This window comes from Melitaea cinxia, chromosome 10 (genome assembly GCF_905220565.1).
Source record: "Melitaea cinxia chromosome 10, ilMelCinx1.1, whole genome shotgun sequence".
Taxonomy (NCBI): domain Eukaryota; kingdom Metazoa; phylum Arthropoda; class Insecta; order Lepidoptera; family Nymphalidae; genus Melitaea; species Melitaea cinxia.
In genome coordinates, this window is record NC_059403.1 from 12394302 (window position 1) to 12419473 (window position 25172).

General features: G+C 33.9%; 2 protein-coding genes and 2 long non-coding RNA genes across 5 annotated transcripts; 3 read left to right on the forward strand and 1 right to left on the reverse strand.

Annotated features, from left to right (window-relative positions):
• The first annotated feature begins 571 nt into the window (after nucleotides 1-571).
• On the forward strand, nucleotides 572-2868 carry LOC123657290. 2 transcript variants are annotated; one of them, XR_006743676.1, is made up of 4 exons: nucleotides 572-850; nucleotides 1014-1127; nucleotides 1736-1794; nucleotides 2672-2868. It is a non-coding gene; the product is annotated as an uncharacterized LOC123657290 (long non-coding RNA). The 2 variants fall into 2 exon arrangements; XR_006743677.1 differs by lacking the exons at nucleotides 1736-1794; nucleotides 2672-2868 and adding an exon at nucleotides 1341-1368.
• A 100-nt stretch (nucleotides 2869-2968) lies between these two features.
• LOC123657291 lies at nucleotides 2969-5320 on the forward strand. The gene is made up of 2 exons (XR_006743678.1): nucleotides 2969-3012; nucleotides 4726-5320. It is a non-coding gene; the product is annotated as an uncharacterized LOC123657291 (long non-coding RNA).
• A 2611-nt stretch (nucleotides 5321-7931) lies between these two features.
• Nucleotides 7932-16623, forward strand: LOC123656874 (E3 ubiquitin-protein ligase ZNF598). Its single transcript, XM_045592487.1, has 10 exons — nucleotides 7932-8040; nucleotides 8113-8298; nucleotides 8698-8946; nucleotides 10685-10770; nucleotides 11144-11382; nucleotides 11548-11662; nucleotides 12357-12499; nucleotides 13032-13145; nucleotides 15206-15402; nucleotides 15484-16623. The coding sequence occupies exons 2-10, from the start codon at nucleotides 8128-8130 to the stop codon at nucleotides 16621-16623; spliced, it is 2454 nt and encodes an 817-aa protein (XP_045448443.1). The 5' UTR covers nucleotides 7932-8040; nucleotides 8113-8127.
• Nucleotides 16624-18999: 2376 nt separating this feature from the next.
• Nucleotides 19000-24805, reverse strand: LOC123657431 (signal recognition particle subunit SRP68). Its single transcript, XM_045592977.1, has 6 exons — nucleotides 24706-24805; nucleotides 23594-23715; nucleotides 22309-22536; nucleotides 21114-21302; nucleotides 20160-20290; nucleotides 19000-20071 (listed from the first exon to the last, which is right to left on the reverse strand). Exons 1-6 carry the CDS (start codon nucleotides 24803-24805, stop codon nucleotides 19042-19044), a joined length of 1800 nt encoding a protein of 599 aa, XP_045448933.1. The 3' UTR covers nucleotides 19000-19041.
• Between the last annotated feature and the right edge of the window lie 367 nt (nucleotides 24806-25172).

Sequence of the window (25172 nt, forward strand, 5' to 3'; positions counted from 1 at the left end):
AGTTTTCTAGTATACATAAGTATGTATAATACTTTAATGTTACTTTATTACTACAGTTAGCTATTTACTATTATAAAGATTTTAAGTAGAATTTATTTAAATATTGTATTGTTCTATTGTTAACACCACAGAGCATAGTAATATTTACACTAACCGATCTGGATCAAGTGGAAACTTCTTCAAAAATACATTGGCTCCAGTCCAGGGGTCCCCTTTAGACCACAAATAGTACATTTTTGATATCTCACATTACGTTTCACTGTATTTTCTAAAGGAATGAAAACAGAAAAATATAGTATAAGTAATAAAAATATAGGTATAACTATAAAATACTATTATTTTCTGTTGATATAGATATTAAGAACTTATTTTCAAAAGCAAAATTACTTCGTTCGACCAAAAAGACCAATGATTCAGGGTCAAATAAAACCCATAGTAAATCCCTAGAAGCGACGAATAATATTCTCACAATAAAGTATTAAGGCTCAGAAAATATATATGCAGAAAAAACTAAAAATCCACAATTCCGGGCGTGGTTACTCGGTGGTTGCAATATAATATGGCGGTCAGTAGGGCGACACTTTTTTTGCTATACTTTGTATACCAAACTTGAATTTTTATATAAATTGGCAAAATTGTACGTCAAAATGAAAAAATTTAAACGTCGGAAACGTCGTAATTGTCAAATTTTGACTCGAACAATTATTTCCTAACCGCCATATTATATTGCAACCACCGAGTAACCACGCCCGGAATTTTGGATTTTTAGTTTTTTTCTGCATATATATTTTCTGAGCCCTAATACTTTATTGTGAGAATATTATTCGTCGCTTCTAGGGATTTACTATGGGTTTGTATTTGAACCTGAATCATTGGTCTTTTTGGTCGAACGAAGTAATTTTGCTTTTGAAAATAAGTTCTTAATATCTATATCAACAGAAAATAACAGTATTTTATAGTTATACCTATATTTTTATTACTTATACTATATTTTTCTGTTTTCATTCCTTTAGAAAATACAGTGAAACGTAATGTGAGATATCAAAAATGTACTATTTGTGGTCTAAAGAGGACCCCTGGACTGGAGCCAATGTATTTTTGAAGAAGTTTCCACTTGATCCAGATCGGTTAGTGTAAATATTACTATGCTCTGTGGTGTTAACAATAGAACAATACAATATTTAAATTCTACTTAAAAATTTTATAATAGTAAATAGCTAACTGTAGTAATAAAGTAACATTAAAGTATTATACATACTTATGTATACTAGAAAACTAGTTGTAGACTATGTAAAATTTAAACTTTTAATTTAAATTGACGATTAAAATTCTACTCTCAGGTGTCGTTCTTGGGTCAAAGCAGTTGGGAATGAACATGAAGACTGCTTACATACCCGTTAAAAAATTGCATGAAATTAAATATTTGTGTGGATATCACTTTGAAAAAAAGTATTTTAATACAAATGGCAATAGATTAATTAAAAATGCTATTCCAAAATCAAATTTGCCACAACTATTGGATGACAGTCTTTTGGTAGATTTTCCTTGATATGGTGAAGGAAAAGAAAAATCTCAAGTCTTGAAAGGTGCAAATTTTTTTTATATGTTTATGATAATTATAAATTACATTACAATTATTTTTTCTCGATGTTCTTGTTTAGCTATTTGTCTAGCCTTATTTCTGGTTCATAATATGCTAATTGATGTTTATGATAAATTCTTTTTTATTTTCTAGTTTTCAAGATATAACAAATTCAGAGAGTGTGCAATGGAATGAAAATATTTTATCTAAAAGTGAGTAAACTACTTTATTATATTATATTTATTTATGTTATGTTGTTAGAAGTAACAAGTGTTTTTAAGAGGTACAGCATCTTGTTAGTTTATGTTTGGTTATGTAATATATTTTTAATGATGGATAAAATTAAGATTTTTATTGTTAATTAAATGAACTTACTTATAATTTTAATAACTTGCTGTTGCAAGTCTTATACATTTTTAATAAGTGACAAAAAGTTTTCTTGAAAACAATGTATTGTTGTTTCAAAAACTCTGTCTTACTAAGTATGTACTGGAAATTTAAAAAAAAATAAAGATGAGATTATATAAAAGTCATACAAATGTTCACAATTGTACTGTATAGAAAAAGATAATTTTTAAATATATTTTGTACTGATAATGGCAGTACAATCTCAGTTGTAATAAATATCATATAATAGATTATTGTTAGTCAATGTTCTAAAAATCATCTGACATATATTTAATTTATTATATATACATTTACCTAGATAATATTGGCCCTTAGATATCAGATATCTAAGGCTGATTGATATACATATCGCTGATAAAATGAGAGATATATGTAAAACACTTTCTGAGAATCTTTAATATCTTTTAACACATATATGCAACGATTCACAACATATGATACAAATGATCCAATGCAGTATAAGATTTTTAGTTTTATTTTTCTATAAAATGATTATGAATAACACCTTCGGAAAATAATCATTTTCATCTTCTATATAACAAGATAAGTAATCATTAACTTTAATTTTAAAATAAAAATAATTTCATATCAAATCTATACTATTAGTATAAAGCTGAAGAGTTTGTTTTCTTGAACGCGCTAATCTCTGGACTTACTGGACCAATTTGAATTATTTTTCAGTATTTGATAGCCCATTTATCAAGGAAGGCTAGGGCTATAGGCTATATATTATCACGCAAAGACCAATAAGAGTGGACCACTAATGAAGAATGTTTCAAAATCGGATTTTTTCCTTCTGAGACCTTCCCCAGCTAGCCCAAAGTAACTATTCCACGTGGACAAAGTTGCGGGTAGAAGCTAGTAGAAAATAAAATTCAGATAATTTAAGTGTGAGTAAATAATGGAAAATGTAAAAAAAAAAAATTAACAAGTAATAGATACTAGATATATTTAGATATTGTACTACTATTTTTCAGATACTTCGCAGGCACCACAAGGACTTACTTTTGAAAAAACACTAGGTAAGAATAACAAATGAAAATTTCACATTTTTTATTACATAAAACATTAACAAGTAACATGTCTACTATAAGCATATAGCTAATTAGCATTTAATTTTATGACACAAGTTCACTTTATTATATAAAATATTTCTCTAACTGTATATGTTACTACATAGATATAAGCAACTAAAACATTTTTATGTATTAATTTTTTTTTTAATGTTTATTTGTCTCAAAATTGAATTTTATACATTTAGATGAGTAGCCTGTTATTCCAGTTGTGCTGGTTCTATTTTCTGCTCCGGGGGTTGTAGGTTCGATTCCTGCCTGAGTCTGGGTGTATTACTATACATAATTATGTTATAATTTATATATATATATATATATACATATATATGCATGTTGGTTGTTGTCTATAAAACAAGTGTTAAGTTGCTTACCTTAGGACAAGACAACCGTGTGTATGTGTTAAAGATATTTATTTATTATTGTTCACTTTTATCAATGTAATTACAGTTTCCCAGAATGAATCAGTAGAAAATGTTAAAGTTCCTGTTCGCAACTATGAAATAATTGTGGGAAAACCTAATAGAAATAGAGGTATAATTTTCAACAATCTTTTAATGTAGCAAAGAACGTAATTCAGTATAGTTCTTTGTAGCCTACTCCTTTTTAAATTATTTTTATTGAAATTATTTTCAAATCATAATTTACAACTTCAACTACAAGGGATTAAGTTGTGGTAGTTATTAATGTAGTTATGTGGTAGACTATGTAAATAGTAGTAGTTAGTATCTATCCATTATATATATACATACACTGCAGGCCAATATATAATGCCAATATATATGTATATATGTCCTGAATATTGTTATAAAGAAAAAAAAAAAACATTTATTCTGTTGCACATAACATTTATTACTATTACAGTGTGTTAGTTTAATACATTAATATAATTCTATGAAAATAAAGCTAATCCGAAGTGGTCTCCATTGGCTGCAATACACTTAAAAGTTGAGGCCAGTTATTAATAGAAGCACACACTCTTTCTATGGGAAAATTATTTATTTCATTATACCTATGAATAGCCCGGTACACATTTGACTAATATCAAGCATATGAGAGTCAAATCAATTTTTAATTATACTGCTTCAATAATTTACATTTTATAAATCAAAAGTTTGCTTAGTTTTGTTAAATATGCATTAACATTAATGTTTAACAGTTTCATTTATCTATATTTTATACATTTATATATATATATTTCGATATTATACTATTAAAGTATAGTATAGTTTAAAAAATAGAATGACAAAATAATTTATTTAGATATAGCTCTTTCCTTAGTAATCAAATACGTATATTTTATTGTTATAATATTTCAAGTAAATTGAAGAAAAAGGGAAAAAAATAATAATTACATTCAATGATTCCAATTGTATCATGCAATGGGCATTCCTTTGTTGTATACTTGTGTTATTATTTAAAGCAAAATTAAATACATATTAAACTGTAACGATCACTAATAAAATATATCAATATTAGCATTGTTTAATATTGAAATAAAAATAATAAATGTATCTTAATATAATAAAAGCAATAAATTATTTTATAATATTATATTTAAGTAAAAATTTATGAAATTAAAGGAATAGATCACATTATACATAATATTGCATACTTTCAATAAAAAAATGTATATATAATAACAGGATTTTTTTTAAATTTCAGATTCTACATTAACTGAACGTGAGAAGATCCTGCTGAGTCATTTGACTCAAACTAAATTAAGCTTAAAGCGTTTGGCAGTCGAAATGCGAACTGTGAGGAAGACACTAATAAATTGTTTGTAGCTTATAACTATATTAGCAGGGTCCGCACTGACATGCCTAATAGAAATAATAATGATGACATTCAAGTTGTTGATGAGATAGTTTATCCTGTTTTGTCTTTGCCCAATGAAATCGATTTCTTTTTATATGAAAATGATTTATGTAACTTTTTGGAGCAGCCAGTAGTATATGTTAGTGGTTATTTAGCTGCAAAATTATTAGATAGAACGAAATGTCAGAAATGTAAAGATTCGTTAAAAGTTGATAAACCAGTAGACGACTTAAACAATTATATTAGTTTTAAAAAATGGTGGAAAGATTCAAGCTCATTGTGCTTTCCTTCTAAACCTTTATGTCATTTTGTAAACAAGAGCCAAATTCATTTCAAAGCTATTATATCTCAGGACTTACAAATAAAAAATATAAAGCAGTAGACTAGTTTGCAATTAAGTAATGAGCATTTTATAGAAAAAAACAAATCAATTAATTCATAATCTTTGTTTATTATTCATTAGAAAATCATGTTAAGACAAAAATATACAATTAGAATAATGTGATCAAGACAAAGCTTAGATAACAATTTTTAAGATTCTTGTTGAATATTTATATTTATATTGTCAGTACTATTAAACAATGTTTGTAGAAAACATACATATTGGCAGTTCTTCTTGACATCTAATGTCTTTGCAATGTTTTTTGTTTTCCAAGTTTTTAAATGTGTATATTTTAGCTTAGAAATAAAAAAAAAAATTCCGCTGTGGCTTCGCCCACATAGATTACGCGATTTTCGCTATTTCGTTTTCTCCCATAATCTGCTGTTCGTTTATCCACATACCATTAAATGGCGTACATGGAATTGTAGCATCCCGTGAAAGAATTTTTAAAATCGGTAGTACTTTATGGAATTACCTACTACAAACATTTAATAATACAAAAATAAGAATTTAGAAGATTACTCTAAATATGTTCTTATTATGTTTGTAAATCATTATGTTTTTTATCTGTATGCCTAGGATCATTATATAACGCTTTTCAGAATTGTTTTTACTTAGATAATATCTGTAAATATGTTTACGTTATGTTTGTTTGTTATTTACTGTATGTCGGATCGTTACATATGTAACGTTTAAAAATTTTAGATTTTTGTGAATATGTTATGGGTCAAATTCATCGTCTTGGTTGTTATTGATTGATAATTACTGTTTTGCGAGATCATTTCATTTGTATCACTTTTTAAGAGTTGATTTTTTTGTGACTATGCTACGTTAAGTGTTAAATCATGTTGTTTGTTAATTTTTGATAATTACTATTTGTTACTATTTAAGTTGTTTTGTTAATATTTTTTTTATGCTTTAAAATCATCTTTTTTGTTATTGGCTGACAATTACTATTAGAAACTATTTAATTTGTTTTGTAAATGTTTGTTATGCTTTTAAATCATCTTTTTTGTTATTGTTACTTACTGTTCCACGGGTTGCAGGTTCGATTCCCGCCTGAGATTGAATGTACTACGTGTATTTATATATTTATATATATATATTATTTCTGTTTATTTATTTCAAAAAATGTACAGTCAGTTGTTACCTGTAACACAAGCATTAAGTTGCTTAACATAGGAATATATGACTGTGTGTATGTTATAAGATAATAATAATAATAATACACTTTATTGTACACCAAAAACAGAAATAATAAATATCAAAGAAAAAGAAAAAAAAAAAAGATATTTATTTATTTATATTTATTTATCTTAATTTGTTTTATAAAGAAGTTTGTTATGTTTGTAAATCATCTATGTTATAAGATTTATATTATATTTATTCATATTTATTGATTTTAATTTGTTTTATAAATAAGTTTATGTTATGCTTGTAAATCATCTATGTTATAAGATATTATATTATATTTATTTATTTTAATTTGTTTTGTAAATAAGTTTATGCTTGTAAATCATCTATGTTATAAGATATTATATTTATTTATTTTAATTTGATTTATAAAGAAGTTTATGTTATGTTTGTAAATCATCTATGTTATAATTAAATATTAATTAATATCTCAATAATTAAGAATTTGTTTTGTTAACATGTTTTTTATGTTTTAAATCATTTTGTTTGTTATTGTTTGATAATTAATAGTTGTTATTATTTAATTTGTTTTGTAATGGTGGATTAAGCTCCGATCCTTCTCCTACTTGAAGAAAGAGGCCTAGAATGTGCTGAGAGCTGTGGGATGTATCGCATTATGTTTACGAAAATATAAAATTTGTTTGTTAGCTGTTGTGATCGACATGCCTTCAATAATGTAACTTTTTTGTATAACAACTTTAAATTTGAAAAGACTACCGAGAGTTTTGTCCGGCTTTTTTTCCTCTCGGCCTACACTAGGAACATTAGGTTAAATAATTTGTTGTAATATTTATTTTATAAAGCCGATGACATAATAGATAGGTGATGTCTACCGAGACACTAGTGAAAAGGGCAAAATAATTTGTTTGTAATGTTTAATTGTAACAATTACCTTCATTTTTGTTTAAAATGTAGATTTTTTTTCGCTGGTTAAGTGTAGTAGTACCAAGAAATTTAGTAGTAGTGTAGTATATACCAAGAAGTTTTAAATATATATTATATATATACAAAAAAACCTTTTATTTTAAATAAAATTTATAAAATTAAGAACCCTATGCTCAAAAAGTATCGATAATTTTATCGACCAATTTATCGACCTTTTTCCACACTATTATCGATTTCCGGTAGGATAACTAACAACACTATGCTTCATTATTACCAATTTAACGAAAAAAATAGAGCTCAACCACAAAGTTGGTACTTGAAGTATAGCAAAACCTTGAACCCGGAGCTCGACCGTGTCTATGGAGTGACACCTCTTTACTTATATACTCTTTGATGGCGGTTAGGAAATAATTGTTCGAGTCAAAATTTGACAATTACGACGTTTCCGACGTTTAAATTTTTTCATTTTGACGTACAATTTTGCCAATTTATATAAAAATTCAAGTTTGGTATACAAAGTATAGCAAAAAAAGTGTCGCCCTACTGGCCCTGTCGCCAACCCTGCAACAATGGCTTATTGTCAGGCTGTCAGACTGTCACTTTGGTTTGTCACTAACAAGTTGTCACTACAGCACTTCAGATTTGCCTTATTTTCGCCTTCACCCGTCCGCTCCTAACATCTGTGATCCAAGAATTTTGTGGTATGTATTAATCCTTTATCTTATATTCTTGTGTAAATTATTATTTTATATTAACACCAAAAATTTTTTTAGATATCCACCTGGATCATGGCCGAATCTCAATTGAACGACAACACCACTTGCGTAGTGTGTTTCAAAAATGTCGTGTATTTCTCAATTGGCGAATGTGACCATCCTGTGTGTTTTGAGTGTTCGACACGCATGAGAGTTCTTTGCTTGCAAAACGAATGCCCGATCTGCCGAAAGGATCTCCTAAGGGTACGTTCTTATGAGTTTTCTATGACATTATACTAAAGAGAAGCTAGTAGATAAATCATTTTTCACAGTGTTTTCTATCCTTGATAAGTATTTATTTTCCTATTTACTGAAAATAGTGAATTAAACTTCAGCAAATGTCTTACAGAAAATTAAGTAATTATCTTATTAATGTATGATGTGTTGCAACATTTGTTAATTAAATCTTATGATATAACTATCATTATTTCATCTACTCTAATGAATGCTAATTCCAAAAATTTTATATGATTATATTTTTATACATAGTATTTAAAATCAGAGAACAAACGAGAGAATTATACATGCAAAGTAATTGATTTTACTTTACAGTTGTGCAACATAAATGTTGCTTTTATTTAACAGTAATTTGTGTCTTTGCAGGTCGTCTTTACTGATACCATTCAACCCTACAAGGAATTAAGAAATAGAGTCTTCTCAGATAGACTATTTGAAAGGCAGTTTAAGATAGGGTTCTGTAGTGAAGAAATTAAAAATGCCTATGAGAGTCTACTTGCCAACCACTGCAAGATCTGTGATAATACTCCATTCCGTACTTTCAGTATGCTCAACGATCATATGAGAAAAGTTCACGAGCTTTATTACTGTGACCTTTGTGTTAAACATTTGAAGGTATTTAATCTTGTTACTGTCTTCTAATATTTTAGATATTATTATGTGGTGATACATATATGTTTTAAACTTTTCAATTAACATCTTGTTATATCTAGAAAAATATTAGTAGAATTGTATAAATCATATAAATGTAATTATAGTTTTATATCTTTATAGAAACTAGGGTAGTCATTTATATGATCTACAAATCAATCAAATTGTAACAGATTGTAATGGCAACAGCTGCTTTACAATGCTTACCTTATATAGTGAAAATCCAATCAATAAAAGTTCTATTCTGTCTACTTGTTAACTTAAATTTACTGATAAATTTGCCAATGTTTTATGATAGTAACAATTACTTTAAAAAAACGACATAGAAATAAGTCTCGGCAAAAACAATAGAAGCTTTGTTTCTTATTTCATTTGGTTCAGTTACCATCAATTCTATATTTGCAAAATTCCAGGTAGGAACTAAATGCTTTTGTGTTGTTTCCCAATATTTAAAAGGAAATTACACTTTTAATTTAATATACAATTAAAAACACATATAATACCATAAGTTTATTTGGTGTAGTGGTACTTGCTAATTATTAAGTACTTTAAATCACAATCTTATTGATTGGTTTAACAAGCAACATATGCATATTAAAATAAATATAAAAGCCTTTTATTTCTGGTTTTCTGTGCAGAAATTAATTTCAAGTTTTGGTAAAAAAACTAATTGCTGTTGGTAAAAATGGAAACAATTACATCTATTAATTAGAAGTAGTTGTTTATGCACCAGAATCCTCTATCAGGTGAAGGCCTCTTCCAGGCCTCTCTTGTTACTGGCTATGGCCACCTCTCGTCTTGCAGTCTGGCGACATGCCATCAGTCCATTTCCTTCAAAGATTTTATCTCAGGAGAAGAACCATGTTGCATATTTTAAAAAATGACAGGATTTGAAGCCTATAAGAGACGCACTGGTCTTAACTAATAATTTAAAAAAGAATAGGGTGGTAAAATCATAACATCTACTTTAGCGGTACGCAAAGGGAGGTCACTGAAAAATTTTGTATACGGATGAGACAATTTTTAAAATTGAGCAATATTTTAACAAGCAAATTGACAGTATTTATGCTCAAAGCTCTAAGGAAGCTTCCCAATCAGTCAACAGAGTACAATGTGGGCATTATCCAACTTCAGTGACGGTTTGATAGGGTGTTAGCTATGAATGAGTGACTGAGTCATATTTTTTTGAAAAAGGTATCAAAACATAGGCACAAGTGCATCAACTATCATTCTTAAGATTGTAATTAAGCCCATTAACAACGCCATGCTCAATAACCAAGAATGGTCCTTTTAGTAAGACTCTTGCCGAGTCATAAAGCTTGATCCACTCAATCTTGGTTAGAAACCAACGTTCCGTTCTTCATCAGAGCTGAAGACTGGCCGTCATCTAGTTCCCATATTAATCCGCTGGATTATAATTTATGGTCAGATTTACAGAGCATGGCTTGCTTTAAATGTCATAATAATTTGGAGTCCCTAAAACAATCTTAATAAATGGAATCGTGGTAATAGTAATAAATGTTATGTGCAATAGAAAAAATGTTTTTTTCTTTGAAACAATATTTATGGCAAGACTGATATGCATTTACTCTGCATTTTTGTTAGAAATGTGCCATAGCACAAATTCGACTTTGGTTAATGAGCAGGGACAGTAAGCCGTTCCAGTACACAAAACTTGTATTTATTTTATAATCAATTTTAGATATTTACCAGTGAAAGAAAATGTTATACCCGACAAGAACTTGCTCACCATCGACGGAAAGGAGATTTAGATGACACATCTCATAGGTATGACACATCTCATGGTATATTAAATATATATATTTTTTTATTTGGTAAAATAAATATTCATCTAATATAAACATAATTAATTAGTTTTCTAGCTAATTATTTTGTAATTGTTGAGAAAGTAATGATTATTAATGATTTCTAATTTTATTACTGTAGATTATTTTTAGCCTACGACAATGTTCATTGATATTAAGTGATTATAATCTTAATTTTAAAACGAATTTACAAAACTTTAAATTTTATTATCCTCCTTTTATTTTATTATATGATAAATATTTATCAGTATTATAAAGTAATATTAATACTTTTAATAAAACATTATAACAATGATAATCAAAAATATTTTATACTATTCAATAACGTTATGCAGGGGTCATCCACTTTGTGAATTTTGTGAGGATCGGTTTATGGATGCAGATGAATTGTACCGTCACCTGCGGAAGGAGCATCTTTATTGTCACCTATGTGATGCCGATGGTCGCAACCTGTACTACGCGACGCACTCTGCGCTTGCGCATCATTTTCGTAACGAGCACTATCTGTGTGAGGATGGCGAGTGTGCAGGACAGCATCTCACAGCTGTGTTTCGAAGCGAAATTGATCTAAAAGGCTCGTTGAATTAGTACTATTCATGTTTTGTATTTTTTTCAAATACATCAATGTATGTGATAATAATAAATATAAACTGTTTTAAAAAGGGTTTTTTAAAGTTAATTTTACTCGTGTAAATAATAATTTGTAGGTAAATTAAATTTACGTTTAATTCGATTCCAGCCCACAAAGCGACTGTGCACGGCCGTGGGATGCCGCGCGGCGCCGCTAGACAAGCGCGCACATTGGAATTACAGTTCAATATAACTCCGCATGCCGTCGTACAGAGGGCCCCTAGGTACATATTTAATTTTTATTAAACATCTGCATATATATAGTGTGGTTGGTTATTACAAACGTTATGGTACACGCATTTAATCATTACTTTGTAAAGAACATTCAATCCCTTGCTAATATGTGCAATTAACTAAATACTCAGGAGGTAGCTTTATGCCTTCTCACATACAATTGATGGGTATGAATCTTTTATTAAAATTGAATATTGTTCGTTTTAACAAAGCCAGGTTTATCGCGTATCTTCGTTACATTGGAGAAATCATCTATGTTATTTTGGAACTAGTGATAGCTATTAATTAAAAAATAATTAAATTATTTTGTTAGTGACGACCCCTCTGGTGTAATGGTGCATGTCCGATGTAGGCACCTAAACACCGGCGGTCGCGAGTTTGATTTCCGGTCTCACTGGTTATTTGTGCTTATACAAATATTTATTTCCGGTCTGATTGTCTTAGCGGATGTCTCCTCCGTGCCTCGGAGACCACGTTAAGCTTTCGTTCCTGGTTGATATCATGAACACCAGATAGCGATCATTACTCTTTGTAGGGATTATATCCGCCAACCCGCAGTGGAGTAGCGCGGTGGGTTAAGGCCCGATCATTTCACCACCATGGAAAAAGAGGTCCATGGCCAGCAATGGAATTTTACAGGTTGAATTGTGATCTCTTTATTAAGGGTCAACATTCCCCTTGCAGAGAGCGGGTAGAGCCCCCGCCGGCCCCGCCCACCCCGGTGGCCACGCCCATCGACCCGCGTAGTGACGAGCAATTCCCGCGCCTGTCCGCCGCGCCGCCCGCGCCCACCCCTTTGTTAGCGGCACCGTCGCGTGTCTTTCAAGGTAACCTCCAGCGGAGTTACCTCATTGCAGATGCTTGCTAGGGGTTCACTCCAATGATCCAGTGCCGTAATAAGTTGTGATTATTTCTATTAACTTAAGCTAACTTACCGTCTGGAAGAATTAGTTTGATGGATTAAACAAGAAGCCTAGAGAAGCCTGAGATAATAACTAGAGATAAAAAGAGGTAAACCCTCTCTTCGTATCAAATGTCCTTCAATGAAGATTTTATGTTTAATCACAGGTAACTATTTCATTTTTTTGTATGTAATATTAATTTACAACCAATTTACATATTCTGTACACCATTTTAATTTTTCTCTGATTGCACTAACAAGTTGCGACTGATAAAATGTCTTAAATGATTATTATCAATCTCATTTGTCTACAAGTCTAGAAAGTGATTTAAACATTTACCACGTTTTATAAAAATGTGTCCAATCTCCCCAGTACTGTGTGTAGTAGAAAAATTGTTTAGCGTAAGGTTTGAGAGTGAACCGCACAGTGGGGGCGCTAACCCTGCCCTGGTGCCCAGGTGGCGACCGGCTCGTGCGCAACGACCGCAACTTCCCGGCGCTGGACGGCTCGCCGGCGCGCCCGCCCGCGCCGCCCGCCCCCGCGCCCCGCGCCGCCGCCGTGCTGCGGAACGGTGAGTGCAGCGCCCTCTACACCGCCTTCACATCTAGCCCATTGCCACCTAGCTTCTGCTTTGGGGATGGTAGGCGAATCTACCGTCCTGAGTCTATATAATATAATTGATAAAAAATAAATAATATATAATAAATAATTACATATACAGGATGACTGGTGAATTACTATCAATATATAAGGAAAATACGTGATTCTCATTCGAATTGTGAAAAAAAGGTACTCAATTTTTGACCAAATTTCCATAAATTTAAATAAATTAAGTATGAACACATTAATTCATGGCTGGCAGCCATGCCGGTGGCGCGTGCGGCGTGGTGTTGTACTGTGCCGCTTGCCATCCGCCACCCGCAACCCCCTCCCCATGGCTAATTCTAATTCCCGCTAAATCGATAATTAGGTTACTAGGTGTGTAGAGCGAGCGCCGCCGTAAGTTTCGTACGTCGGAGTACGTCCGTCTTCCCGCGCGCGCGCCTAGCGATCGATCTTACGTGTACACCTAACCACTGTCGTGTGAGTGTGACCCGTCATTAGTTATTAGGTATGACTTATCAATACACAAATGCAGAGTACTTAAAAGTGACCAATTCGTGTTAAATCGTAAAAAAGTCAATATGCGTAAACGTGCCGAACGTGTCGCAGCTTTGATCAGGCCTGTCAAACGCGCAGGTGATCGCCGTGTGACCGCTTGCCCTCTACCTGCCCTTGGACAACGAATCGTTCTATGTATTGTTTGTTTCGAGTACTTACGTAATGAGTTCTTACGTATGATTACAAAAATAAGCAAAGTTAACAGTATACTTTGAAAAAGCGCGGTCAACGTTAAATACCACTCATCATAGTAATTTAATTATTGAAGTGTGTGAATAGTTTCTTTTATTGAACCCCTGGACTGAAAATCTCATGTCGGTAAAGATGAATAATTAAAACCAAAGTTTATTAATACCAAAAAATAAAAATAGTACCTTTTTAGGTACAAATTAACATTTCTATAAATTGTTACTATGAAAAATAATCATTAAAACAACCAAACGTCAGTGGCGTAGCTAGGGGGACAAGGGCCCTGGTGCATAGGGAAAGAATCGGGCCCTCCTCCCCTCTTTCCGCGTTGTTTGAACTTGTATTGGCCTTTTTTTTTAATTTATTTTATTTTATTATTATTTTTTTTTCAAAGCTGAGGTTAGAGGGCCCCCTGAGCTCCGGGGCCCTGGTGCACTGCACCACCTGGCCCTATGATAGCTACGCCACTGCCAAACGTGTATTCACTTTCTTTCGATTCTTACGCAATAATAATATTAAACAGGGGGGAGGGGGTCGACCTATTCTTATTTTTTTTTGTAATAGAGATAGGGGTTCGAAAACTAGCAAAATTCGTCTTACGTAATAAATGAGTGGCCCCTAAACAGTTCATATTCATTTTTATCCAAAGTTCACATCATTTACCTAGTCAACAAAGATGCTTAAACGAGTGAAATATCTCGGTATTTTTGCCTATCCTAAGCCAGGATTAAAGTATGAAGGGGGATTGGATCATACCTGTTTATCAAAGGTAGCCTTCAACCTTATTAAGACGTGGCGGCGTTTGGACGTAGGTAAACTACCGCGCGATAACTAAATATACCTAACTAAGTACCTACATACCAGTTTTTGTCGATAGCGCAGCTAGGGTTTCCAGACGACATGTTATTAATTAGATAACTGTTGGTTAACTTTACTTTTAAAAAAGAAATTTATTAATATTTATGTTACATGTATATTTTTTTGTCATAAATGTTCGTCATATATTACGTCCTCAAGTATCGATGGTAGTCAAACAGTCATGCTGTATATAAAGTGTATTTGTCATATAAAATAATAATGTTTGTCAGTTCCACATGGACTTGCAGCCTATATTTTTTTGTTCTAAACTTACTTGTTTATTTATGTAGGAATCCAACATATTATACAGTTTTTTTTTAAATCTTTTTTACATAATTATATGTAGAATATCTTTTACACTTTACCCCACACATAAAATTAAATTTTAAAAATAATCGATGTAATGAAATGATTTAATTTAAGCCTCGAAGCCGAGTGTCTCCATACAACTGCACAGCCAGCCGAGTGCAAGCAACTTCCGGTTGACGCAGACAAGCGGAAACCGTATATCTATCCCTTCGCAAAAGAAACCGCCGCTCTCTGATGATGATTTCCCCTCGCTTGGTATCGCGAGAGACGACCATCCCAGTATTGGAGCTGGAACGGTTCAACCGCCAAAGGTAACTTTAAAAAAAAATGAGGGAAACTTTTATAGATAAATGTTTGTTTTGTATTTTAATGGTGGTGTTTTTGTTTTTAAGGTTACTATGATTAACAGTGAGGAGTTAGGAGCATTAAAGAATAATCAAAAGATTCAAAGGAGTTCTGAATCTAAAAAAGCTAGTTTAAACTCGGAAGCGTTTCCGGCTCTGTCATCGTCATCGGTGCCGAGTGCGCCGCCTCAGTGGATCACTGTATCAAAATCGAAAGAGAAGTCTAAGCAAAAACCAGAACCACCTCCTACTCCGCGAGAACCTAGTTTCAATCCCGCGGCAGATTTTCCAACTCTACCCATTAGCACTAAATCGAAAGCTAAAAAATCGCAAACTCAACCACAAACCCAACCACAAACTAAAATCCAAAATAATAACGTTTCTACTGAAAACACTAAAAATAAAAAGGACAAAAAGAAGCAAAACTCAAACCTGAAGGACGTCTCTGCGGATTTAAATATCGTCGATAGAATTAACGACGTAAAAATAAAAAACGAGTACATCAACGCGAGCGTCAACAACAACAACAACAGCGTCGAGACCGACAAGAAGATTAAGACGATCAGCGAGACGCCCTCGAAGAACGAGCAGAAGAACTCGGGCAACGGCGACTTCTCGCTGACTCTCAAGGAGTACCCGCCGCTGAACAAGCGCGCCGAGCACGGTCCCCAGCGAGTCGAGAGCCGGCAGCCCGCGCCGCGCCCGGAGAACTACTCGCAGCGGATCGTGCAGAACGGCAGCGTGCCGCCCGGCTTCAAGAAGCGGCCGCCGTGCGACGGCATGACCTTCACGAACTCTGCCGGCCAGACGTTCCCCGCGCCCGTGCACACCTACATCCCGCCGCCCGACTTCGAGCAGCGCAACCGGACGCTCGTGAAGAAGTTCGCCGTCGCGCTCGGCGGGGCCGCCGCCGTCGAGGACTTCAAGGTGGCCTCGCGGGCCTTCCGCGACGGCCTCATCGGCGCCGACGAGTTCTACCGGCACTGCGAGTCGGCGCTGGGCGCGCAGCTGGAGGAGGTGTTCCCGGAGCTGGTGGCGCTGCTGCCCGACATCGGCAAGCAGCAGGAGCTGGTGCTGGGGCGCGGCGCGGGCGCGCTGCTCGTGTGCGGCGCGTGCGGCCAGCTGCTGGCCGCGCCCGACCGCGCGCCGCACGACGCCCAGCACTGGCCGCCGCTCGCCTCGCGCTGAGGCGTTCTGGCGCCGTGCCGCTTGCGACGACGAGCTACGTGTTCCCGTCTCCGTGTATATCGTAGTAAACGTTCGGGACCGGTCTCGCGGTACGTTACAGTATGTGTAGACTTTGCTCGAAGTGCTCGTTATTTTTTTTACCCCATCGTCTAACCTGAGACGTGATTAGAAACGTTTATATTCTTACTGTAAATATACGAAAATACAATTAATGTTTGAGACAGTCTTGCACTAGCTTAACGTATAGATTCAGGAGTCAGTAATTTTCTTATTTCTGTATACGAATGTACGACTGCATCTATTCCGATAAATATGATAAGTATGTGAAAGAAACCAAGCGTTTAAAAGTTGTTCGTATGACGTTGATTTGTGCCGATTAATGTTTTAATTTCACCAAATTGTCGTAATTACTATTGCTAAATTAGGTTTTTGAAAGAAAGAATATTTCGTTATAAATGGGAAGATCATAATTATATAAGTTTTGTAATTAAACTATTTTTTTTTGCTTTAATTTAAAAGTCATATGAAATTAATAATAAACTTTCAACTCCAATACTGACTGGCTTTTGACGCCAATAGTTCCCGAATAAACCCAAGCGGGTGTGACGTAACAATGTTAAGTTTTATTTATTGTAGCACATAGTTGATAGTGTATTGACTTTTGAGCTGTTAACATTGTTATCGTGAAAATACTTTAACATTATGACGTCACAAATGATTATGGCGTGTTCGTAGTCACGTGGTTCCCTTTTATTTTTATTATTAAGAGGAAAGGGTACCTGGGACTTTTGAAAAATAGGTATTTGAATAAAAATAAATGTTCCTGTCTCGCTGTATGCTGCCGCCGCGCCCCGAGACAAAAAAGTAACAACTGCAGTTCAGGCCGTTTTAGGTAGATAATTATTGACCAAAACAGCATTTCGTAGTCGACTATTTTCTCTCCAAAACATGCTATTTTTTTAATTTTTTTAAAGCAAGCAAAAAAACTTCAGCTATGTTCTTTTTTTTTTGTAAATATGCGTAATTTTTCTTTGTCTAAAATGTATGAAAAATTAGGCAATATTTCTGGTCTTTGAGGACTCCTAATTCCTATTATAATAAGAATATGAAAAAAACCAAGTCATAGGGGCATGGTCATGGCAGTTAAAGGTTGTTTGTTACAAAAATATTTGATCTAGTGACATTATCCAGGGAGAAAACAGTCGACTACGTTTGTATGGAGAAAGCCGGTTTCCTTGCCTCTTAACTTAGAAAATATTAAGAGTGTTTCGCTTCGACTATTTATACAATTTGCGTTCAAGTTTAAAATACATTAAAATAATCATTAAGCTTTTTTGATTCATCAACCCAGTTGTGTTCCCTAATTGCAGAATAAAAAGGTGGTACAATTGTATTAGTTTCACACTTATTATATTTATTTTCTAATTTGGCGTTCCCACTTAATTTCTTGACGTTAAGCTAATTTTGTGATTGAAAATATAGCTTAAAAGTTTAGATTTATAAATAATAAAAAGGGTAGTTTGTTCTTTATATTGTAAATTATTACAGGTTCGCTATTGAAATTAATATAGAATGTAAATGTTACACAGTGTACAATATATTGTTTTCAATTTATTATATTTTGTACTTTTAACTAAACACGTCTTGTTTATTTTAAATATTTTTGTTAATAACAAACTATTTTGTTTTATTCAGTAGTATGTACCTAAACCCTTGACAATCTATACATATAATAAAACAATTTTTTTTTTATATGACTAGATCGGAAAACAAGCGTACGGCTCACCTGATGGTAAGCGATTGCCGTAGTTTATAGACGACTGCAACACCAAAAGCATCCAAAGCGTGTTGACGACCCCATCCTCAATCCCCTTAGAAGCTCTGGTCACCTTATTCACCAACAGGAACACAACATTGCTTGAAAAGCTGGGCTGTGATTTTCTGAAGATCGAGGTCCCACCTCAGTCGGGCTGCTCCATATTTTATTAATTAATTAATACTTTATTGCACAATAAATTAAAGAATTGTACAAAAGGCGGGCTTAATGCTAAAAGCATCCTCTACCAGCCAACCTTAGGACGTACAAGAGCAGAGGTTTGTAGGTGTGCAAAATCGAGTATTAGAAGTTAGCCATTTTTGGTGCGAACTTGTGGAGGCCTATGTCCAGCAGTGGACTGCGATAAGCTGAAGAAAAGGCTGTACAAGATCGCATTATGAATCATTTTGGTGGAAGACTGGAGAGGAGTGGGATATCCAAAACAATAACAGAGAAAGAGAGACGTAGAAAACAAAATTAAAAAGAAATCAATCTATATTAATATGTTTTTGTATATTTAACCATTTGTTCAAAATATAATTGAAAAAAAAAAACAAGACTAAGAACACAATTTTTTTTTATATATGTATCAACTTATAAAATTATTTGTCGCTTTTACCCCATCCCAAGAAACCTTTAACCAATCCAGTGATACCAGCACCTTGTTTCTTTGCATTTGCTGCACCCGTTTTATCATCGAGATTGGGAAACTCTATGAAGTTGCAGGCCAAGTCAAAGAATAGCGGTTTGCAAGGAACGGCTTCCATCGGGGGAGGCATTTTGAATATATTCGGATTCTTCGTAAGCATTTGTGTCTCTTCCCGATAATCATCCAAGCGGTCGACTAGCGGCTTTTTATCTTTGTACGACTTTCCACTCGTATACTTTGTGTCTTCGTCGTCTTCCTCGTCTTCCAACACGGAGTCAGCGTGAACTTCAAATTTGCACGTTTCGATGTCCTTCTGCAATGTTTTCAATTTCTGCACAAGCCACTTGTCCTGTAGTTTGCTGGCGAGCGCTTCGCTCGTATACGTGCCGCACCGTTCCAACATTGCGAGTGCCTCTCTGAAACGTCTCAGTCCAGTCAGAACTTGGGCTATATAATAGCAACGGAAGGCCTTATACGCCTTCAACTCCGTTTCAATTTCGTTCTGATAGGCCGCGTCAGTTTCAAATCCGGGCAGTTGCTGCAGTTCGGTGTAATTTTGCAAGATGATCTCGTACAGCCTCGTCAAATCTTGAGGACGAACCTTTTTACCGTCGATCGCTATATTTTTCTTACGAGCCTCCTCCGCTTGTTGAACGAGGAGATTGTTTCGCTCGATGGTGCGAACGAGACGTAAGTACATCAAGTACGACAGCAAGTAATTAATGCCGGACATTTGTTGCGATTCAGATGACACTTTCAATTTGGGATCATTTTTGATTTCGTCCTTGATCGCCGATATAGCATCCTTGCAATCCATAAGAATATTCTCGAGGATATCTATCTTGGCTTGAGTTGTTTGTGCATTAGCGACAGATTTATCCAAGTCTTGCATGGCGATGAGGAAAAGGCGAACTTTTTCCGGACGAACGGTAACACGACGACCGCGCCATTCCACTTCATGCATGACTCCAGAACGAGACTCCCTGCAATAATTTAAAATGATATTTATATTTATTGATTTTATGTATAGTTTTAGTTTTATGAGTAAATACATAATTTATAACGACATACTTAGCTTGAGCCATGAGGGTGTCTAAATTTTCAATAAGCCCTTGTCCTCGCATAGCAACAAGATCTCCTGCAGCAGACTCGTCGCCGATGTTATACGCGCAGTAACGTAGACTCGGTTTTAATTCGTCTACCTGAGTAAACATTGATACTTAATATTCCTAAGCCTAGTCAAAATGCTAAAATATAAAAAACTTAATCTTAAGATTTATGTGAGAGATGTGAAGAAATGTATAGTACAAATGTAATTACTTTAATTATACTCTATGTGAAAGTAAAGGTAGATTAACAAATGTTATATAATATTTTTGTGGATACATAAATAATATTTAACATAAATTTTTGTATTAGCAAAAGCTAACCTCTTCTTTCTCGAATTTATAAAACAATTAGCATTACAATACATTTACAATCTATATTATTATACGAATAACTCAATTTTAGATGGGTGGACGGGTCGTACCAGAAGCAATACATTTAAAAGTATGACCACATTTATGCAGTTTTTGTGTGATGTAGGAAAAAAGAAAAAAAATCTTAGTGTGGATGGATACCGCTTACTCTTTCAGGGTTAAATACCGGTCTCAATTTAATGAATTTAATTGCAGATCCAAAATAACTAAAGCAAATTTAAGCACAAGCTCGAGTTAGTCGACTAGAATATAAGGGCATGGTTAGTGCTACTATAGAAAAGTAGGTATGGCAGAGGTGCTGACATACCTTGCTGGTCGAGAGTTCAAACCCCAGTATAATCACAACTTTCGTCATGGTTGAATGTGTTAGAGATCCCGCGGCCCACCCCTATGACAACAACAGCACTGCTGGCTTTTAATGGGTGGTCTAGCACGTAGGTACTGAGCGTGTCGGGAGCCCCGCATCCCTTACCGTCCTACACTGGTCTGCGTTGACGGCGGGGTTAGTGTGTAAAAGCATTTTCCAGCGTCAAAAAAAAAATACCTTCTGCTTGTAGACGAGGCGCTCGTCCTCGGGCAGGGCGGCGCTGAGGTTCTCCAGCACGAGCTGGGCGCGCTGCAGGCTCTCGGCGGCGGGGCGCCACTGCTGCAGCTCCAGCAGCAGCGCGCCGCTCAGCCACGCCGCGTACGCGCCCGCCTCCAGCTGCGTGCGCGCGTCGCACGCGCCGCTCTGCTGCACAGCGGGGACCGCAGACTATGTCATGATAGCTCGACGAAATTGAACGTGCTCTAACTCAACCAAAACTTTCACTAGTCCGTTTGTTACTACTACTGATTTCTCCTCCGCGGGTTCGATACCCGTCTGAGTCTGTATGTAGTATATGTGTACATAGCTATATCAGTCGGCTGTTACCTATATTACAAGTATTAAGTTGCTTAGGAAAAAATAAAACCTGTTTGCCTTGTGAAAGCTTGAAAACTTTTGTGTATATACAATAGAACGCTTCTGCCTTATAATATTCCACAGCTGAGCATAGGCGTCATTCCCCATGTAGCAGAAGGATCAGAGCTTAATCCACCACGCTGCTCCATTGCGGGTTGCCGGACATATTCCCTAAATATAGTAACGATCGCTATCAGGTGTACATGACAACAACCGGGACTGGCGGCTTAACTTGCTCTCCGAGGCACGGTGGGAAGATCCACAAGGACTGCACAAACACCCAGACAAGTACCAATGTTTGTCATGTGCGAGGATCGAACCCGCAACCGCCAGCGCAACAACCACAAAGCAGTGCTGTGACCGTTGCGACAACGCATCGTATAATGGAAGTGCATGCTATATGCTTACAGTCTCCGTTTATAAGAATTTGAAATTGGAAATGATTTCTTATTATAAATTTTATTAGGTATAAAAATAAATGAAGTTGGAGTGTCTGTTTGTAATATTAAAATAAACGCTTTTATATTACTAAATGCTTATGGACGTATACACGGTACATATACCAAAAAATATATTTTTTTTATAATTTTTGTCTGTCTGTTTGTTCCGACTAATCTCCGAAACGGCTCTACCGATTTTAACGGGACTTTCATTGGTAGATAGCTGATGTAACCATGAGTAACATAGGCTACTTTTATTTTAGAAATTTATTTAAATTATTTTCCTTTTTTGTTAAATTCCACGCTGACGAAGTCGCGAGCACAGCTAGTATATAATATGATCATTAAGAACTTACCTCACAAAGTTGTAGCAGCATATGGGCATGGGCACATGCCTTTTTCAATCGCGAGACAAGATGGAACTTCTTTCTAGGTTCAGTATTAGCTTCTTGACGCAACTGCATGGCATGAGCCCAGGCTCGCTCCGCTTGTAACAATGGTACACAGAGCAATCGATTCTCAGCATTTGTACTGGTTAAGTGCGTAGCAGTCACATCTTTACGACGGTAATGACGTCTATCACCCTGCAAGTATAATGACAACATATAGTCGTAATCATTACATAGTATAAAACAAAGTCACTTCCCGCTGTCTGTAGGCTTAGATCTTTAAAACTACGCAACGGATTTTGATGCAGTTTTCTACGAAGTTTAGAGGAAGAGTTTTCATTAGTTTATCTTATTTATTGTACCATTTAATAAAGCCGAGGACATAATAGGAAGGTAATGTGTAGACATTACCTTCCTATTATGTCCTCGGCGAGACATTAGAAATTTAAAGTAACTTAATATTTTGGTTATTTTGACTAAGTTAAGTTAAGGTTGGACATAACACTGGATATATTATCAAGTTTGTAATGTACCCAATGTTAAGATATAAATTTTCTTTTATTATTGTCGTTTTTTTTTTTAATTTGTATTAATATTTTTGTAAATGACGTTATTTTGACTTTCGTTAAGTGTGTATATCACCTTATGACGAAATAAATGTTTTCATTTCATTTCATTAGAGGTAGATTTATATGTATAATATAGTAGATAAACAATGACATTTTTGCTACTGTGCGAAGCCGGGGCGGGTCGCTAGTTTACTATAGTTTATACAAATAAAAATGAATTGATAATTGTGTTGCTAAGCATAACACTCTAGAACTGCTAGACCAATACTTACAAGTACTGTATTTCAGGACTGAATAGAATACTGTTGTAAAACTTTACTCATACAGTAAAGCTTGTTTTTTCTAATACTTAAAATAACAATTATTTATATTTAAACCACTTAACAATTAAAGTATGGCCAATGTCTACTAGCTATAATTAATGGTCAGCTAATTTGTAACATTAAGAGAAACATTTTAATTGTTTCTGCAAATGCAGACTACTGAGAGTTAGCTACTAAGTCTTACTTCAAAGTGCTATTGAAGAATACTTTTAAGAACAAATTGTTGATTAGATTTTTGGATCAAGATTCATTGCATTGTAATACTTATAAGCAAAGTAATTATATTAATTACTTTGTTCATCCAGTAAACAATCCTTGAGTTAGCCAAATTTATTTATAAGATATGTAAATGTTACCTACCTGGGGAATTTTGAGCACTTTACGTAAACGTCTAATACGACGAGAGCAGTACCCTCGATAGCGTTGATAGTCTCCATGACGGAGTCCATGCTGCTGTTGAGCATCCTTGATTAGACGAAATACTGAAGGGTTTGTAAGGAAAGTAAGTCTTTTACTTCCATTTTTATGCCGCAATTGTTTAATTATATAAATTTCATATTACATAAATAATTTTGTAAAACAAACAGTAAATTAAAATTATTAGTTGTTACAATAATAAAAAATTTAAAAGTAATGTATAATAATTGTGGTCTCCCTCAATTTGTAATAATTATTTTTAGTAACTAACTATTGGCCTATGGGATTTTCCTTCTTTAAAAATTAACATCCTTTAACAGCAGATTATTTTGTGATTGACAACTATGTATTCATTTCATATCATACATAATTTTTTTATATAAAACCTGAATATAGCTAAATACCATTGTTTCCGTTTTGTTTTATTTTTCATTTAAAAATATCTACATTTAATGTATATATAAGATATCTCAGTTAAAAAGGCAAATTAAGTAATATTTTGGTCAAGAAAAACATTATAATTTATATTTAAGTTAATAATTAACTAAAAATATATAGTACAATAGTTTCTGCCCGCAACTTCATCCGTGTGAAATAGTTACTTGAAAAAAAAACCCCACGTTTTTGAAACATTCGTCATTAGTGCTTCGCTCCTATTGATCTTAGTGTGATGATATATATCCTATAGCCTTTTTCGATAAATGGGCTTATCTAGCACTAAAAGTATTTTTCAAATCGAACAAGTAGGTAGTTCCTGAGATTAGCGCATTCAGACAAACAAACTCTTCAGCTTTATAATATTAGTATGGATATTTAATTCTTAAGTTGTGAATTGTAAATATGTTTGATGTTTAAAAGTCAAACACATGAAGTTGATATAATTTACTTATAAATTACTATAATCTTAATAATTAAAGTTTAATTATAAATTTTAAATTATATTCTTATTTCTTTATATTCTTGTTACTACTCTTTTAAAATATAGTTGACATATATAAAATATCTTAACCTAATGATCATGTAAAAATATTACACCATTCTTTCAAAAAGGATACTTTCTAATGATAAAGTATTTGGAATTTTTATATTTTGTTTCGTTTCATCGTCCAGATTTAGTGGCTGCGCGTCTCCACTTTCTGATTCCAAAACAACCATAATTGATCCTTTTTATTCTATTTTAAATATTTAAACTGTTACGAAAATCTATTATCTCGGTATATACACGGATACAGGACCAAGGAGTACCTATATAAATGTATATAACAAATCAGCACACGTCACGAAGTTTATGAAAATTTATATGAATTTGTCAAGTCAATGTCACTTTTTAGCTGTGAGCTGTGAGCTTATGACAGTTTTGTGTGATATGTAATTATTGGCTACGTTCCACTTCAGGCCCGCAACGCCATCGACCCCAACGGACGACCGCTAAAACTGCCGTTTCAAGAACGTATAAATGTCGCGGGCGTTTTAGGTGAATTTTGTAGGTGAAGAGCAAATTTGAGCACTATGTGCATGTAAT